Consider the following 18203-nt stretch of genomic DNA (forward strand, 5'->3'; position numbering starts at 1 on the left):
CAGAGAGAGCGGGGCCTCTAGGTGTAACGGCAACGCCCCTGTTGCTCCTACAGGCTCATTTGCATATAGTAAAACACCTTTTTTCTCAGCAATGCGGCACATATGAACATGGGACCAACACAGATGCCAAGTGCACATGTAACAGGTCAGCCAGTTTCACAGGTACAAATCTGCTGACAGATGCCCTTTAATCAAACATCAACAAGTTTCTTAAAGGCACAGCAATTGTTTCTGTTACAGTCTTTCAAATGAGAGTATATACTCTTTTGCACTTACAAAGTCTTTTAAAGGGTACACCAAGCTTGGCAGTTCTCACTTTTCATTATTGCACAGTGGAAATCATTGCCTTTCAAATCCACTGCAGCAGGTCTTAACTGGTGCTCACCCCAAGAAGCAGCAATTTCATCCTGGTGCCCGGCCAGCCCTTTTATCAGAGCCTACTGTCCACTATAGGAGTATGATACACAAGCCATGTCACCACTGATCATTCAGGGCGAGTGGCAATATCTTCTCTGCCCTGCTCACTCTATAGAGCAGTGTGGTGTCTCCATTTATGGAGCATTTAGCAGCACCACCTAGAGGCCAGTGTGCACCACTACCTGAACCAACATTAGCAGCAGCGCAACTCAACGTCAGCGCAGAACTGCACTTTCAAGGTGGTTGTATTCCTCCCACCTGAAATCTTCACGTCGGACAAAATATTTTTATGTTTATAGCTAAATTCTTACCACACTATGAGGGACATTTATCAAGGCTGCACCTATTTATTGCCTCTTAACAAATCAGAGCATCTCTGCCCCGCTGTGCGCCAGATACTGAAGTATACGGCAGCTACAGGCTGGCATAGACTTCAGCTATAGCTTCTGCCACTTTCTGGCAAAAGTTATAGTAAATGCGGTGGGTGGCACAAAACCCCGTCCTCCTGCAGGGATTTCACTAAGGAAAAATTTTTTTTTTGATACAGTACCACACAAGAACCTTGTGCTGAAGCTACAAACGCAGGAACTAGGAGACAATATATGTACATGGGTAAAGAATTGGTTAAGGGACAGAAACAAAGATTCACTATATATGGTACATACTCAAAATGGGCTAAAGTAAGCAGCAGGGTACCGCCAGGATCTGTGTTAAGCCCAGTTCACTTCAATCACTTTATTAATGATCTTGAGGATGGGACTGAGCATAAAGTGTCCGTTTTTTTTTACTGTAACATGGAAAGGATTCTTTACAGTTAGAGCAGTCAAACTGTGGAATACCCTACCCCAAGAGCTAGTGAATAAGATACTATGTCAGCACTGTGAAAAGGGCTAGATGCTTATCTAATAGCAAATGTCAATAAGAGTTAAAATGAATGTAACAATGTTGTATAATTGATCTGAGAATGGATGAACTAGATGGATCGGTCTATTTTTTCAAGCTATGTAACTGAAAAAATCCCGTTAAAAGGGCTTCTGTCATCAGGAACATCGTTATTAAAATGGCTTACTCTAGACATGTGGCAGAATTGTGGAGAGTCCAGTGTCTTACTCTATAACATATTAAGCCAGAGGGTTCCAATAATGTCCTTTTTATTCTAAGACTTCCATACAGAAAACATAGGGAATCGTGACCTATACTTAAAAGGGGTCAGAAGCAAAGGAGTCAGCATGCTAGAAAGCATTGTAGGAGGTAGAAGAAAGAAAACACCTATTTACAAAGCTGAATCTATTACTTCTATTGTGTGGGCAGGGAAAGAATTAGATTTATGAAAATCCATCACAGCCAGTTGGGTCATTATCAGCCGGAAACAGCCATTGAAGTATATGGTAACATCTGCTGTTGTCTTAATTAAGTACCCCCCATGTCCTGTCCTCTCTCTCTCCTAGCCCTTTCATTTACCAGCATAAGTAAAGAGTCACACTGAATTTCATCACTTATGTGACTTTATCCACTCCTACATCTGTCTAATATAGTCTTCTAGTCTTCACGTATCCAGAGTATGGAACGCGTCACAATCTCAACACAATCGAATAGTACACGCATGGACCGTGACCTACTGAATGTTTTACCACTGTAGACCTGCCGGCCAGACTGCTTTCCATAAAGAGGCAATATTCATCTTCTGATATTTACCATTTATCACCTCTCCAGATTCATAATCTGGGATTACAAACTCATGTGGCAGCATCAGCTGGGGGTACCCCCCAAGTAAAGGTATTTATCGCAATTAATACAAAACCATGAAAGGTCCTCTTTAAAGGGGTTGTCCTGCCTTTACTAAGTGATACCCTATCCTCAGGAGTTAATGGGAGCAGCAATGTAGTTAAGAGCTCTCTCCACTACAAGGCTGAAGTTGTTGCGTAGCTCCGGTCCCGAACTGCTAATTGGTGGAGGTGCAAAATGTTGAATCCCTACTAATCAGCTGTTGATGGCCTATCCTGAGGATAAACCATGAGTTAGAAAAGGCTGGACAACTCCTTTAACCCTTGGGCTGCTAGTACAGTGCTGGGAGGGTCCTTAAACATGGTGCCCGCTGCAAAGCCGGCAGGTCTCTGCTGTTTCAAACAGCAGAGGCCCACGGGTATTGTACACGACAGGCAATAATGCCAATCGCAATCATTTAAGCCTTTAGATGCCATGGGCAAGTGCAACACTGCATCTAAATAGCGAAAAAAAACTGAAGCGCATGCTTCTGGGATAAGAACAGCATCCCCGTGCGGTGATCAGGGATGCCGGTCATTCATTCTAAGATGCTGAGTCTCTCTGAACAGCAGTTCCAATGTTGGCCAATAGTTGGCAGGCCAACAGAGGATAACTGCAAAATCAACTTATACTTATATATTAAATGTGAATGCAGTATAAGTTGTAATCAACCTGAGTTCTGTATTTTGTAACCTCCTAGAGGGGCTATAAAAATAAGTTATAAAAGGAAAGAAAAAGTTAAATAAAAATCCAAAAATTTAAATCACCCCCCTAAAATAAAAAAGAAATACATAATAAAAATATTAACAGCATGGGCATCGCCACGTCCGAAAGTGTCTTTACTATTAAAAATATTTATCCCATACGGTGAATGGCATAATTAAAAAAAAGTATAAAAATGGCCAATTCACCATTTTTTCATTGCTTCTCTTACCCCAAAAAATTGAATAAAATGTGATCAAAAAGTCACACACACTCCAGAATGGTATCAATAAAAACTACAGATTGTCCTGCAAAAAATAAGCCCCCACATAGCTCAGTACATATAACTTTAAAAAAGTTATGGGGTAAGAATATGGCGAATTTTCTGTATTAAGACTAATCTACACGTGATATAATTGTAATCGTACTGACCCAGAGAATGAAGGGTACAGGTCAGTTTTTCCAAACAAAGAGCGCTGTAGGGACAAAACCCATAAAACTGTGGCTTAAATTGAGTCGTTTTTCCAATTTCACCCCATTTGGAATTTTTTTTCCTGATTCCCACTACATTGTATCCCATATTACATGGTGACATTAAAAAGTACAACTTATCCCACGAAAAACAAGCCCTCATAAGGCTATGTGAACGATTAAAAAAGGAGTTATGGCTCTGGGAAAACAGGGGGAAAAAACTAAAGCACAAAAAAAATGAAAAAACCTCCGGTATCCAAGGGGTTAAGATTTCCCCAATATATCCACTATGCAAAACAAAGGTAAATCCAGTATTCCCACTGCCTGACACCACAAATGAAGTGGCTCTCCTCCTTTAGAGGTTCTGCCAAGAATTACTTTTATCAAAGATCAATACAATATATTGCAGACACCAAAGGTGTAGAGGCCACACGGCAAGAAAATAAATGATATAACAAAATTGTAGTGTAGCCTAGGATTTATGGTAGAGACAAAAAAATTTAAATGGTGCTCCAGGAACCAAACTGGAGCAGTCATTTCACACCACAAAGTGTGAGCACTACAGGAGCTTGTTCTGTTAACCTCTCATTAGCAAAAGGCAAAGAACCTCTTGCTGGGCACTGCCTAGCCACAATGCATAAAAAATACATATTATTCATCACAAAGTCTGCTGTCAAAGCAAAGCTCTTTGTAATGTTTGTTTTCCCCCTTTGTAGTGGTTGAAAACGCCACCACAACAGTCCAAATACAGTTTATTACCACTGCTTCCCATATGTCAGTGCTTCTCAAATAGTGGGGCGCGCCCCCCAGGGGGGGCGCCAGGCTCCGTAAAGGGGGGCTCGTTCAGGGCCGGCCTTTGGGGTGTGCGAATTTCTTCTGTATAATGCCGGCAGGCAGGCCGGGCGGCCGGCGCGTCCCTCAGTGATGTCACGTGCCTGTGCCGCCTGCTTTATGAATGAAGCAGGCGGCGCAGACAAGTGACGTCACTGAGGGACGCGCCGGCCGGCCGCCCGCCGGCATTATACAGAAGAAATTCGGATATCCGGTACTATTAGGAGTGAGGGGGGCATGTTTAATAACTTTAAACAGCGGCGGGCACACGGAATCTGTGGATGGCACAGTTAAGGGGTGGGGGTCTGTGGATGGCACTGTTATGGGCTGGGGGGGGCACTGTGGATTGCACTGTTATGGGGTGGGGGGTAGGTGGATGGCACATATATAACAGTGCCAGCCACAGATCCCCCTGTAACAGTGCCAGCCACAGATCCCCCCCCCTGTAACAGTGTCTGTCATCCACAGATCCCCCCATAAGTGTCAGTCATCCACAGATCCCCCCATAAGTGTCAGTCATCCACAGATCCCCCATAAGTGTCCGTCATCCACAGATCCCCCCGTAAGTGTCCATCATCCACAGATCCCCTATAAGTGTCCGTCATCCACAGATTCCCCCCATAAGTGTCCGTCATCCACAGATCCCCCCATAAGTGTCCGTCATCCACAGATCCCCCCATAAGTGTCCGTCATCCACAGATCCGCCCATAAGTGTCCGTCATCCACAGATCCCCCCATAAGTGTGTGTCCGATCCACATTTCTTTCTTTTTTTATTCTCTTATACGTTAATAAGGATACAGTGTTATACAGAGGTGTACTTATAACAATTTTATAGACAAATGATACTATTTACAGTCGCGCGGGGGGGGGGGGGGGGGGGGGCAAAATGTTTTCTTCTTCCTAGGGGGGGCATGACAGAAAATAATTGAGAAGCACTGCCATATGTGAAGAACCTAGAATTCAAATACTATCAAGTCTCTATTAATTGGGTTGTTTTAGATTGCTCAACAACCTGGAGAATTATCGGTGAAGAATTAGCAACTTTTAAGGTACTACATATTCCCAATCTTGGTTGAGAAAATCATCTACTTTTCTGAACGGAATGCCTAAAAACCACGGTCAAGATTTACTAAAGTGTCTGCTCCAAAAAAGTGGTGCAAACTGGTGCATCTAGGGTTTCTACACTTTCTTCAGAAGTGCGTGACAAAGAGTGGAGCTTAGTGGAAAGTGAGTGTAGTTCCACATGAAAGGTGCGGGGCCTAAAACGCATGCATGTGCGACTAAATTTTGGCACAAATCTGTCTCAAAGTAGGCCACCCAGTAGTTGGTATAGAGTCAGTGAAAAGTGTCTATCCCTGCACCACATTTATCATCCAGCCTGAGCCACTGTGAAAAATCTGGGGCAGGTCTAGGCAGCCTGTCTAAGCTTACACCATTTTTAAAATGAGTAAATACGGGCCCATGTTTTTTTCTAACTACAGGGTTGTAGTTGCGAGTTGAAGAAGGTGATTCTAGGTGTTTACAGGTAATGAGAATATCCTCATTATTTCCTAAAACATTTTCAAGATAACGTCGTGGCACCCTGCTTAATTTTGTCGCTACTGGATGTCGGGTTCCCACCTCGTAAAATCAATGAAAGAGAACTCCAGCAATATGCGATGCAATAAGAGTAATATTTAATTTTGAAAGTGCGGCAATTACACGTGACATTTCGGCCACAGAAATAGGCCTTCATCAAACTTAAGCCGCTTTTGTTACTGCCTGGGCGGTGGTGATCATAGGATAGGTGCGCAGAGGGTATCCGCTGCTATAGGAAATAAAGCGCTGCGGTTTATTTCCTATAGCAGCGGATACCCTCTGCGCACCTATCCTATGATCACCACCGCCCAGGCAGTAACAAAAGCAGCTTAAGTCTGATGAAGGCCTATTTCTGTGGCCGAAATGTCACGTGTAATTGCCGCACTTTCAAAATTAAATATTACTCTTATTGCATCGCATATTACTGGAGTTCTCTTTCATTTATTTCCTATAAACATGCATGATTCTTATTCATTTGGTGGCTGTTTTAGTATTTGGACAAGGAGCAAAACATTCCATTATAGGCAAATTCATTTCAATTCATGCTAAAAGGTCATCTTCATTTATGCCACATCTAAGCTAGTTTTAGTAGCTGCAGACTGGTTTTTCATATAATGAATACATGGAAAAGCATAACAAAACCAATAACAATACACAAAACTCAAGAATGTATGGAAGAGAGTATTATTATTCTACCGAGGCTAAACAATACCCTGCTGTCAAGGAGAGGCAGGCTTTAGTCTAGAAATACTGATGTCTATTAAGATGTGACATCATCGGATTTCCCTCTGCCACTGCCGAAAGCAGAGTCCTGCTGAGCTGTCAGAATCATACAAGACTCCCACTCTTCTCAGATCCAACTGATGCCAACATAAATGCACAGATGGAGAGCGAAGGCAGTTCTGTGTTTGGAAATAAAAGTGGGACTGTTTTCCGTTGGCTTATAAATTACAACCTGTCCTTAAGCAAAGTCATGAAGTTCTGCAGTCTTTTTTTTATATTTACCACCGGCAGTATGGTATTGTGCCCTGACTGGTGATGGTGAATATCTCAACAAGGCTTTTAAAGTACAAATTTTTACTCTCTAATTTCTGATGCTTTGAGATAAATATCAATGCACTATACTGCATAATACAGAGAAATGCACGGATGTAAAGTTGGTTCACTTATATTCAAATATTGGGGGAAGTAGTAAAGCAAATGCAATTAATTAAATGGCTAAAACTTTTTACTAATAAGCTATCTGACTGACGCTGTGGCAATCTAAGGGTAGGTTCACAACTAGCAAAACTAGGTTTTGAGGCAGATTTTCCTGCAGTTTTTTTTCAGCTAAAGCTAGAAGTGGATTGGAAAGGAATCAGAAATCTAAAGGAAGGACTTATACTAGTTACAGCCGTTCGATGAGCATTTTCATTCCAAGAAACATGCTCTGTGTGTAAGAGGTATGACCCGGCCTGAACGCTACACCTGTGAAGTGAATTCACATTATAATGAATGATGTGAATTTCAGTCTCACCGTCAATCTACTGAACTGTTATCACATAATGCATGACTACAGTTCAGTAGATTGGAAGCTTATTTATTTCATTTACTTTACTCACTTATATAGTGCTGGCATATTGGAGAAATTACCATTGCTTGCTGTCCCCAATAGAGCTCCCAATCTGAGTTCCCTATCAATATATCTTTGGAGTGTGGGAGGAAACCCACGCAAACACAGGGAGAACATTCAAACTCCATGCAGATATCTTTGGTTGGATTCAAACCTAGGACCCCAGCGCTGCAAGCAGTGGCGTACATAGAGAAGTAAGGGTCCCATAGCAAGGATCAAAACAGGCTACCCACACAGGACAGAAGGGTTTCTGCCTAAACCCTTTTCCATGACCTTTGGGCCATTTGTTCCACTGCTTCATTTGCTAAAAATCTGCTAAAGTTCCTTTAGAGGGTAGAGTCCTGACTAAGTTTTCACCTCCAGTAGGAGATAATCCCAACTAAGACTGGGCCCCCTCTTGCCCTGGGCCCCATAGCAGTTGCATGGTCTGCCGCTATGGTAGTTACGCCCCTGGCTGTAAGGCACCAGTGCTAACTGGTGAGAATGGAATTCACAACATCATAAATCATTACCGGGATATTACTGCGAGTTCACTTCACAGCAAGAACAGCATTCAGGCCGGGAAATACAGCACACTAACAGAGCGTTTCTTGGAATGAACATGCTCACCTGAAACTAGCCTTATACTCCTTATCCTGCTGGATCCACTTCTGGCTTTGGTTTAAAAACCTGCTGGAAAATCTGCCTCAAAAACTCCTAAAAAAACCTGCATGTGAGCCTACCCTAAAAATGACATGAAAAGCTGCCTGGACACTAGCATCAGAGATCTGGCCTGCCGGACCTCTGCGCACACCGGCACTGCCGGATGTTTAAGAAGCCCCGTCTGGCCCCATTCACTATAATGGGAAATGTCGGAGATCGCTCTGCATTCCTTCAAATATGGCGAGAAAGTGCTGCCTGCAACAATGCCGGAGTGCGCAGAGCTCCGGCAGCCTGTTCCCTGCCAGATCTCTGTCGCTGGTGTGCAACTAGCCTTAAGAAAGCATGAAAGTCATTACTATGGGTATGTTCACACATGAAAGGTTGTTCCAGAAATTACCCGCCTGTTTCATACATCCGAATTGATATCCATGGCTGTTCTGCAGAAAACTATTTCCGCTGAGGTTCTGATATTTGCATGCCAAAAATGTGGCTGCAGACTGCGCTATTGTTGCCATCATAAATGCCAGAAACCTTGACGTTTTAGAATGCAATTAAGATCTGTATTTTTTCTTGGGTCACTACGGAGAGTTGTCACAACCAACAATGCGGATTTTGTAGCTGAATTTAGCTAATAGATCCACGTTAATTTGTGCTGCTAGGTATTTCTGCAGATGTTTTCTTGTTTGCCTTGAATGAATTTGATGGTCCATAGATCTTTCATGGAATAAAAGTAATTCTGATCAGCTTCTGAGTTTTTTTTTTTATGTGAATTTCTGCAATGACTATTAAACTTTCACTGTAAGGACAAGGTTTACACTTTTTGACAAACACAAATAATTATAAAATTAATTATAAAATAGTCATATCATAGCTTTCCTGAACGTACACATCTCAGTCGAAATGAAACTGTACAAACTGCACTGTACAATTACGAGCATCTTTATGCAATTTTGAAAATATCAATTTCCATCACAATGTCAAATCTTGAAAAGTATGACTCAAGCAGAGACTTACACACAAAACAGCTCCTGAAAATGAAAGTTCAGGATGTGCAGAGTTCTGACCCGTCACCTTATGCCTATGCCAGCCAGCAAACAAATGGTCTGATTAGTTATACATCTATTTACTCCCTGAGCCTAATCGTATTCCAACTACTTCATCAAAAACAAGCCCCCATACAGTATGTCACAATCACATACAGTGCATTCGGGAAAGTCTTCAGACTCTTTCACTTGTGCTAAAATTAAAATATATTCACTCATAAAGGTGTTGTCTCACTTCAGCAAATGGCTAAAGTGAAACAACATGCTTGCAAACTATAGGAAAAAGCACCGAAGGACCACAAGAGTGCGCATAGGAACTTTTTCCTATAATATGCAAGCACGACCACTGCTGATGGATGGCAGGGTGGTGGTAACCCCTGGAAACGAGCAGTGTATATACACTTTGATTGGAGTCCGCCTGAGGTAAATTTAGTTGACCGGACATGATTTGGACCCCTGTCTATATAAGGTCTCACTGCTGACAATGTATATCAAAGAAAATACCAAGCCATGAGGAAGCAAGAATTGCCTGTAGAGATCAGAGACAGGATTGTGTGGATGCACAGATCAGAAATAGGGTACAAAAAATTTCTGCTGCACTGAAAATTCCCAAGAGCACAGTTGCCTCTATCATTCTTATATGGAAGAAGTTTGCCACAACCAGGACTCTTTCTAGAGGTGGCTGCCACCAAACTAAGTAATCAGGGGAAAAGGGCCTTGGTAAGATAGGTGACCAAGAACCCAACGGTCACTATGGCTGAGATCCTGAGTGCAGAGGGTTAATCATCACTGCAGCATTCTATCAATCTGTGCTTTTTTTTTTGCAGACTAAAGGACTCTCAGACTGTGAGAAACATAATTCTCGGGTCCAAGATTGGACTTTTTGGCCTCAATTCAATACGTTATGTATGGAGGAAACTAGGCACTGCCAACACCACCCCTATAGTAAAGCATGGTGGTGTCTGAATCATGCTGTGGGGTGTTTTTCAGCATCTAGGACAGAGAGACTGGTCAGAGCTAAAGGTAAGCTGAATGGAGGAAAGTACAGAGACATTCTGTACTTGGACCTAAGACTGGGCTGAAGATTCACCTTCCAACAAGACAATGCCCCTAGTTACACAGCAAAGACAACAGAGGAGTGGCTTAGAAACTGTCCTTGAGTGGCCCAGCCAGAGCCCTGACTTGAACCCAATCGAACTTCCCTTGAGAGACCTGAAAATGGCTGTACACCAATGGTCACCATCCAACCTGACAGAGTTTGAGAAGATCTGCAGAGACGAGAAAATCCCCAAACCCGTGTGCAAACCTTGTGGCATCATACCCAAGAAGACCAAAGTCTGTAATCTGTGCCAAAAGTGCTTCAACTAAGTGCTGAGTAAGGGGTCCAAATACTTAATGCAAGATTTTAATTTTTCCTTTTCAATAAACTAGCAAAGAGTTTGAACATTCTGTTTTCACTTTCTCATTATGGCCTACTGTGTTCAGAATGAAGAAAAATTTTAACTTTTTTTCATTTTATTTTAGTACATGTCCGCAACATAACAGAATGTGAAAAAAGTGAAAGGGTCTGAATGCACTGTATCCTCTCTAATTCTTTAGAGGAGAAATAACATGAACAAACACATTTGTATAACCCCCCCCCCCCCAGGGTCAGTGGAGACTTTACAGGGGAAAGATGACAGTAACAGGCTGTGATGTTTCTTCCTGATGTCATTTGCAGATTCACCCTCCCTTATACACAAAGAAGAAGGTAGTAAAACTAGCCCCTAACTTCAAATGAGTGCTGTGCCCCTAATATTGTTTTTGTATTCTGCATTTTAATCGGTGTTCTGTTCTGTAGGATCCAATTATCCGTTTTCCCTGAGCTAGTAGGAGGTCTCTCATACATAGCATTTAGAGAAAAGAAGACCCTGCTCCCGTCTCTCTGTGGCACACCCTTAGAAGCAGCAGCATCATGGAGAACATTATACAACAGTACTGAGCAGTACAGGTGTGAATCCTGCACTGGGGTGAGATAGAAAACTAGAGTCAACAGCAGCATCTGTGTGTCTGAGCCTCTGTCTCCCTTCAGTAGCTCAATCATCCTACTACCCCTCCCGATAAGACTTCTCTGGGGAGCATGCAAGCCAGTCAGTGATCTGAGAGTACATTTTGTCTTTCACAATGGTTTTTAGCTGTGGACAGAGGATGAATGATCAGTTCAGGAGGAAGTGAGGGAGGGAGAAGTAGAAGTGACTCATAAGTGGAGAAAGAGGCATTTTTCTTTAATAACATATATAAGAAAGTTTATTCTATTCTCCTGTACTATTAATTAATTAAACAAAAGGCTTGTTGAAAGTTCAATGCCTACTTAGGTATACGTGTCAGGTACCCACATTTTCAGCAGCCAACTTGTAATTTATGTTACTTGACACGAAAATATTTAGCACTGTAGCAATGAAAGCATTAGCTAGCAAATACTGCTTCAAAATTTTCGGAGAGAAAAAAAATGTAAGAACATCTAAACAAGAAATCTGCTGATAATAATCACCACCGACCATTGCTTCCCACGCAATGTACGACTAAAGCAGTACACCCCCAAGATTAATGAAGGGCATTGTGTGATGTAACTATACTAACTGGAAGCATGGGTGATTCATCACGAACGACCTATTGGGATTAAGCTTCAATATTAAGACATGCTACAATGGTTATGAAAATGTGAATACCGCCTACAGGGTCCATATGAATCCCATGTAAAATTCTAACATCCCAGTATAACAGATATGTGAGCAGGGAGTAAAAGAAAGGGTGTATTTGCACAAGAACTGCAGGTGCTGCATTTCACAGTGACCAGTAGATGTCTCTGTGCATACTCCCATAAAATACACAGCTAAAAGTATTTCTTGGCCATATATCAAAGGAAAAAAACACTTTTATTTGATTGGTACAAAAATGTATATAATGGCTTTATAACAATATTGTACACTATTATGTACCGGGCAAAGATGTGACAGAAAAAAACATACTGAAAAGCAGTCCGTACATTCTGGGCAACCTCCCTGCTTGTATGTTCTGTTTTGTATTTGAGGGTCTGCTGCATATCTATGAATACGTTCTATTGTCAAAAATTTTACATAGAACAAAAAAGATGAAAAAAAAAAGTCTTATAGAAAAAGCAGCACATCTAAAAAGAAACATTATTTACTATGCAAAATAATAAATATTCTCTGGCACAGATTCCAACACTGGTTAGCTACAGACCTCTCCAGCACATACTTCATACTCCAGGTACAGAAGATCAGCATTTCTATACTCGCATGTTTGAGTCTAGCCAAATGGTTACACAACTGGTTATTTCTAAGGCTACTTTCACACTGGCGTTTTGGCTTTCCGTTTGCGAGATCCGTTCAGGGCTCTCACAAGCGGTCCAAAATGGATCAGTTTGGCCCTAATGCATTCTGAATGGAAAAGGATCTGCTCAGAATGCATCAGTTTTCCTCCGTTCCGTCTCCATTCCGCTTTGGAGGCGGACACCAAAACGCTGCCTGCAGTGTATTGGTGTCCGTCTGATGAAACTGAGCCAAACGGATCCGTTCTGACACACAGTGTTAGTCAATGAGGACGGATCCATTTTCTATGACACAATCTGGCACAATAGAAAACGGATCCGTCCTCCATTGACTTTCAATGGTGTTCAAGACGGATCCGTCTTGGCTATGTTAAAGATAATAAAAACGGATCCGTTCTGAACGGATGCAGACGGTTGTATTATCAGATTCTAAACGGATCCTTCTGTGCAGATCCATGACGGATCCGCACCAAACGTGAGTGTGAAAGTAGCCTAAGTTGTTGCCTTTGGCATGTTATCAGGGTTCTTCACATATTAATCAGTAGACTTGGTAAAAATAAAATATAAAGGACCCAATCAATTATTACACATCATTACCATCAGGTTAGTCTGATTTGGCTATATGTATAGAATGCTACATAGCAGTCCCGCCTTACAAACTATTACTGCATTTGCATGTGTCTTTATATCTCATCTCCAGTCCATATTTTCCAAGGTCAGGGTTGCAGTTGCTGTCCATAGGAATAAAAAAAAATTGGACAAGGGCTGCATAAAAAACACATGCGATAGCTACTAACAGAGCCATTGTGGGAATGACCTGCTATTCATTATGGTGAAATTGTCTGGCAGATTCACTATTACTGTCGAACGCCTCAGGTGGAGAGACCTTTATAAATTTGGTGTATTGTAAATCCTGAGCCAGGTTTATGCCAGAATTTTGCCCAAGTTCCAGAACATTGGTATTACTGCCAGTAACAGGCAGCACGGAAGTCGGCATGGCGAATACTAATACGGTCTAAACGTAAAACAGTGTAAACTTCTTTCACATCTTCGGTACAGCCTTCCAGCAGGCTGTTCCGACACAGCTGGGAATTGGTTGAACATAAGCCGTTGCGTGCAGTATTGTTTTTTTCTGCCTGAAATCTGGCATATTTCCCGTGTGGCGGCTGGATCTCCTCCAGACCCCATTATAGTTAATGGGGCAGGCGGGCATTCCGGTAACATCTGGCAATGCAGGATCCGGAGAACTGCCGGAACAGCCTGCCAAAATCCTGTGCCGCAAATGTGAAACTAGCCTCAGACAATCATTACCGGTAACGGAGCCAGATTTATCACAGTGGCTGATGTTGGATGGAAAATGTGTTGTATTTTTAGACTGTCTAGTGTAACTTTACATCACCTATATGTTGGCTTCTTTGTTTGGTGCATTTTTTGGCACAGGGAAATGTAATTAAGCCATTCACCATTTTACATGAAACCCTGCCCCTTTATGGCAAGCCATGCCTCCTTGTTGGACAAGGTGTAAAAATGTTAAATACATTTTGAAAAGACTTGGATAAATTTGGTCGCAAAGCATGTACACCATTTTTTATTTTATTTTTTTATAATTGCGCATTAGCAATAGTAAATCTGTCCTATGATGTTTTCTGTGATTTAAAATATGAGGATTACTTCTCTGATATTTTGTCCCAGGCCCCGAATGTCCTGCCTACCTGCTAGATACTCAGGACGGCAATACAATTGAATCGAATGCACTGGAGGAGCTGAAGGACCCGTGATGACATCACAGGTCATGTGACCAGTAAAACAGGCAGTGGTTGAAAAGGACCTGCGATGATGTCACCATAATGTAACCAGTGCAGGAGAGGACGGCAGTGAAGTACTGGGGGAAGAAACTGTAGTGAGGTCTGCTACATGAAGGGAGGTAACTGAAGGGAGAGGCAGAGCAATGCTGGGAGTTGTGGTTATTTACCTGGGACTGTATGTCAGGGCTAAAGGGAGTGATGTTATTTACATGGGACTGAATGTTGGAGGGGGCTGGGGGAGGGTGATGTTATTTACATGGGACTGTATGTTGAAGGCGGCTGTGGGGGGAGATTATGTTGTTTACATGAGACTGTATGTTGGAGGCGGCTGTGGAAGGGAGTGATGTTAATTACATGGGACTGAATGTCAGAGGGGGCTGGGGGAGGCAGTGATGTTATTTAGATAGTACTGTATGTTGATGGCGGCGGTGGGAGGGAGTGATGTTATTTACATGGGACTGAATGTTAAGGGGGCGATGTTATGTACATGGGACTGTATGTTGAAGGTGGCTGGTGGGGAGGGAATGCTGTTATTTACATGAGACTGAATGTTAGGGGTTGATGTTTACATGGGATTGCATGTTGGAGGCGGCTGGGGAGGGGATGATGTTATTTACATGAGACTGAATGTTAGGGGTTGATGTTTACATAGGATTGCATGTTGGAGGCGGCTGGGGAGGGGATGATGTTATTTACATGGGTCTGTATTTTGGAGAGGGCTGTAGATAGAGAGGGATGTTATTTACATGGGACTGTATGGTGGAGGTAGGAATATAACTACAGGGGGCACTGCAGGGGGCATTATAAATACTAGGGGCACTTCAGGGTGAGCATTACAACAGTAGGGGGCAGTATAAACACTGGGGACACTGTAGGGGTATTATAATTCCAGGGGACATTAGGTGTTCTTATTACTACTAGGGCCTCTATAGGACTGACTTATAGATCCGCCTTATTTCTACTAAGAGCACTATGGGGGGCCTTATTACTACTAAGGGGTCTGTAGATAGCTTTATTACCACTGGGGGGGAACAATAGGGAGCCTTATTTCTACTGGGGGCTCTTCTACTAATGAGGGCACTCTTGGGGAACGTTTTCATGGTTGGGGGCACTATAGGGGGCAGTATTACTAATGGCGGCATTCTTGGGGAGCATCATCACTGTTGGGAACACTGTAGGGGGCAGTATTACTGGGGGCATTCTAGAAGGGAATTACTATTGCTAGGACTATGAGGAGCACTATTACTATGGGGGCACTCATTTTTATCCAGGATAGTATTTGGGGGTATTGGGGAGCACAGCGAGCAGCAGGATAACAGTGTTGGGACCAGAGGATGGGGATGATTATAGAAATGTGAGGAAGCTAAGATGTCCGTGTGTCACACTCTGCAGAGACAAGGCACGGCTGAAAGAAGTTGTACAGACCAAATGGAGAAGATGATGACAGAGAAGATCTACATCGGAGGAGACGTTACCTGCAGGCCCTGGATGTGACAGGTATGTGCTGCTGTATAGCAAGTACAGCAAAATGTGGTGTGTGGGGGGGGGGGGGGGGGGGCGACTTAGAGAACTGGGCCATATTCATTGGGGCTTGGGCCCCGAATCTTTTGAGACCTTGGCAACGCCCCTGCACGATATTACAGCAGAAAGAGTTCCCTCCCAACAACGCCTCGTGGTTTGCCGGCAGCAGATCATATTTACACAGCACGATGTGCTGTGAGGAAACGAGGATTTTTGTACAATTTACACAGCCAGATCCATCGATAATGAGCGTTATTATGAACGCTTGTTAGCGAAGATCTATGCGATTCTTGGCCCTTGTAAAGGGCCCTTTAGAAAAGAAGTAAAGCAGCATAATCATCTGTGCTTAGGATACTTCCGTTTTAACCATTTCAGGATCTGGGTAGTTTTCCCTATAAATGTCTAGCCAATTTCAGTACATGTGCTTTAAATGACATAGTGACAGAAGTCACCAGAAGCAAAATGGCCGCAGGCAGAAACTGTCACCACACATTTTAATGTCAGGCATCTACAGATTTCTTAAAGGAAGGAAGGAATATCATTTGAGTGACCACTATTTTGTCATGTGCCGTGCGCCACCACGGTTGTATAATTGTCACCTGCTAGTTCTTTGAGATGACATCTGTAGCAGTGCCTGTGGTTACCTTTTTACGGTTCTACATAATATTTCATGTCTTTTAGACTATTCAATTGATTTGCTTACTCACAATTGCATTTCTTCTGTACAAATCGAATTTTACAAGCCGTTCTATACGTAGATAAGCGAATACGATCCAGATCTTGAGCCCCTAGTAGGAAATAAATGGATCACATTAGATGGATGGATTTTAATTATGATACACTGTACATAGGGTTCAATTGGAATCATGCTGGCTTCACACACTATGTTCTTAACACATAATAAGTTCAGCATTGTAAAAAAATAAATAAATTACAGTTTCATTATTTTTTTATTTTTAATAAATGGTACACTAGCCCTACTGTGTAGCTAGCTTCAGATACCTCACCTCATGGGTGCATTCTGGTTTTCTGCTGTACAGATTCAGAAAATGTTGCCCATTATATGAACCGCGGTGTGGCTCGGTTTTTCACATAGAGGACATCTTCCACTGTTGACACTATGTTTGGCTTATCCTCAAGACATAGATAGCTGATTGGCAGGGGTCTGATGCCGCACACACCCACCTGTTTTAGTGTAGTTCCATTTGGGGGTTACAAGTACCCCCCAGATCCTGACTTAGACCTCTCACCTAGTTAAGCCGTTGCAGTCTGCAGATGAGGTGCTGGCTTATTTAATATCAGAGTCATGTCCCAAGGCCTATTTATTTAAAGGGTCAAAAATTGCCTTATATCTGGTGGCATTAGAGGCAGAGCTTGTTAAGAGCTCATTTGCATCCCATTCTTCCCAGTGTAGTTCCAGTGCAGGGAGTCGGCACTGGAACTACACAGCTCCATCCATATTTTAGCGGAAGGAGCTGGATAGTACAGTGCTGCGACTGTTGCGGGGTGTTGGACTCCCGCCGATCAGGTACTGATTGTCTATCTTGAGCATAGGCCATTAATAACTGAATCCTGGAAGGTCCCTCTGATGTAAGTACATTTATTAGTATCTGAATTTAGATTTCTCCTTTTTATGTAGATTGTCCACTATTGGGCAATCCTTCTTCGGACAGAAAGCTACTAATCTTCTCTAAAGATAAAATAAGCACAGTACCTTACAAGCCATTAAATGACAAATCCTATTTTCTACAATTTGTGTATTCAGCCAGAACGCTCCTGCTCCCTGCTTATATACCAACTAACATTTCCATAGACCAGGTACACTCAACTGCATCCGGACTGGCAACCCCTGCATGTTTTGATTTCAACTGGCCCATGTGAAAGAGGCCTAAAGGAGGCACTTAAAGGGGTTCTCCAGGCATTCTGAAAAATACAAGAATTCCTTGGAACTGTTGAAGAAAAAAAAAAACTTTCATCAACACTTACCTGTCCCCCATGCCACTGAAGCCGCCATCCCCACTGCACTCACACAGGCTGGATGTGTGTGCTTCTTTTCCTGTTCAGATGCATTTACTACTATGCAGCTGAATAGGAAAAGACTAATCCTGTGACCTGGTGGTTCCCTGCTAAAAGGGTTAATTGTATCATGTAATGTCTTGTTACTTACTTGAAAGGGTTGTGAAAGAATGGAAGTTTTTTTTTGGGCAAACCCCTGCTCCTTCTCCTCCAGGCCTGTGATGCTTTGCTGGCCTCTTTCGATGTCAACATCCGGTTTGACATCGCTGCAGCCAATTACTGCCCGAGGGGTGACTGACTCCCCGTATGTCATGAGAAATGGTCACATGATGCAAGGGGATCTGGTTCTCTGCTGTGGCCAGTGATTAGATGTTGACATCGAGGGAGCCCAGTGGAGCACTGAAGGAAAAGGGGCGGGGGGCTGGCACTGGGAAGTAGGCAAGTCATCTTTCCTTTATAGGTCTGGCCA

The 18203-nt window shown here is 42.8% G+C and overlaps 1 protein-coding gene across 16 annotated transcripts in view; it reads right to left on the reverse strand.

Annotated features, from left to right (window-relative positions):
• DTNA (dystrobrevin alpha) overlaps window positions 1–18203 on the reverse strand; it is a 328281-nt gene that overhangs the window by 125258 nt on the left and 184820 nt on the right. For all 16 annotated transcript variants that reach the window (XM_040432328.1, XM_040432338.1, XM_040432336.1 and 13 more), the window contains one exon: window positions 16426–16506. In XM_040432328.1, coding sequence (XP_040288262.1) covers window positions 16426–16506 — 81 coding nt within the window. The remainder of the gene's footprint in view (window positions 1–16425; window positions 16507–18203) is intronic.

Source organism: Bufo bufo, chromosome 5, assembly GCF_905171765.1.
Source record: "Bufo bufo chromosome 5, aBufBuf1.1, whole genome shotgun sequence".
NCBI lineage: Eukaryota > Metazoa > Chordata > Amphibia > Anura > Bufonidae > Bufo > Bufo bufo.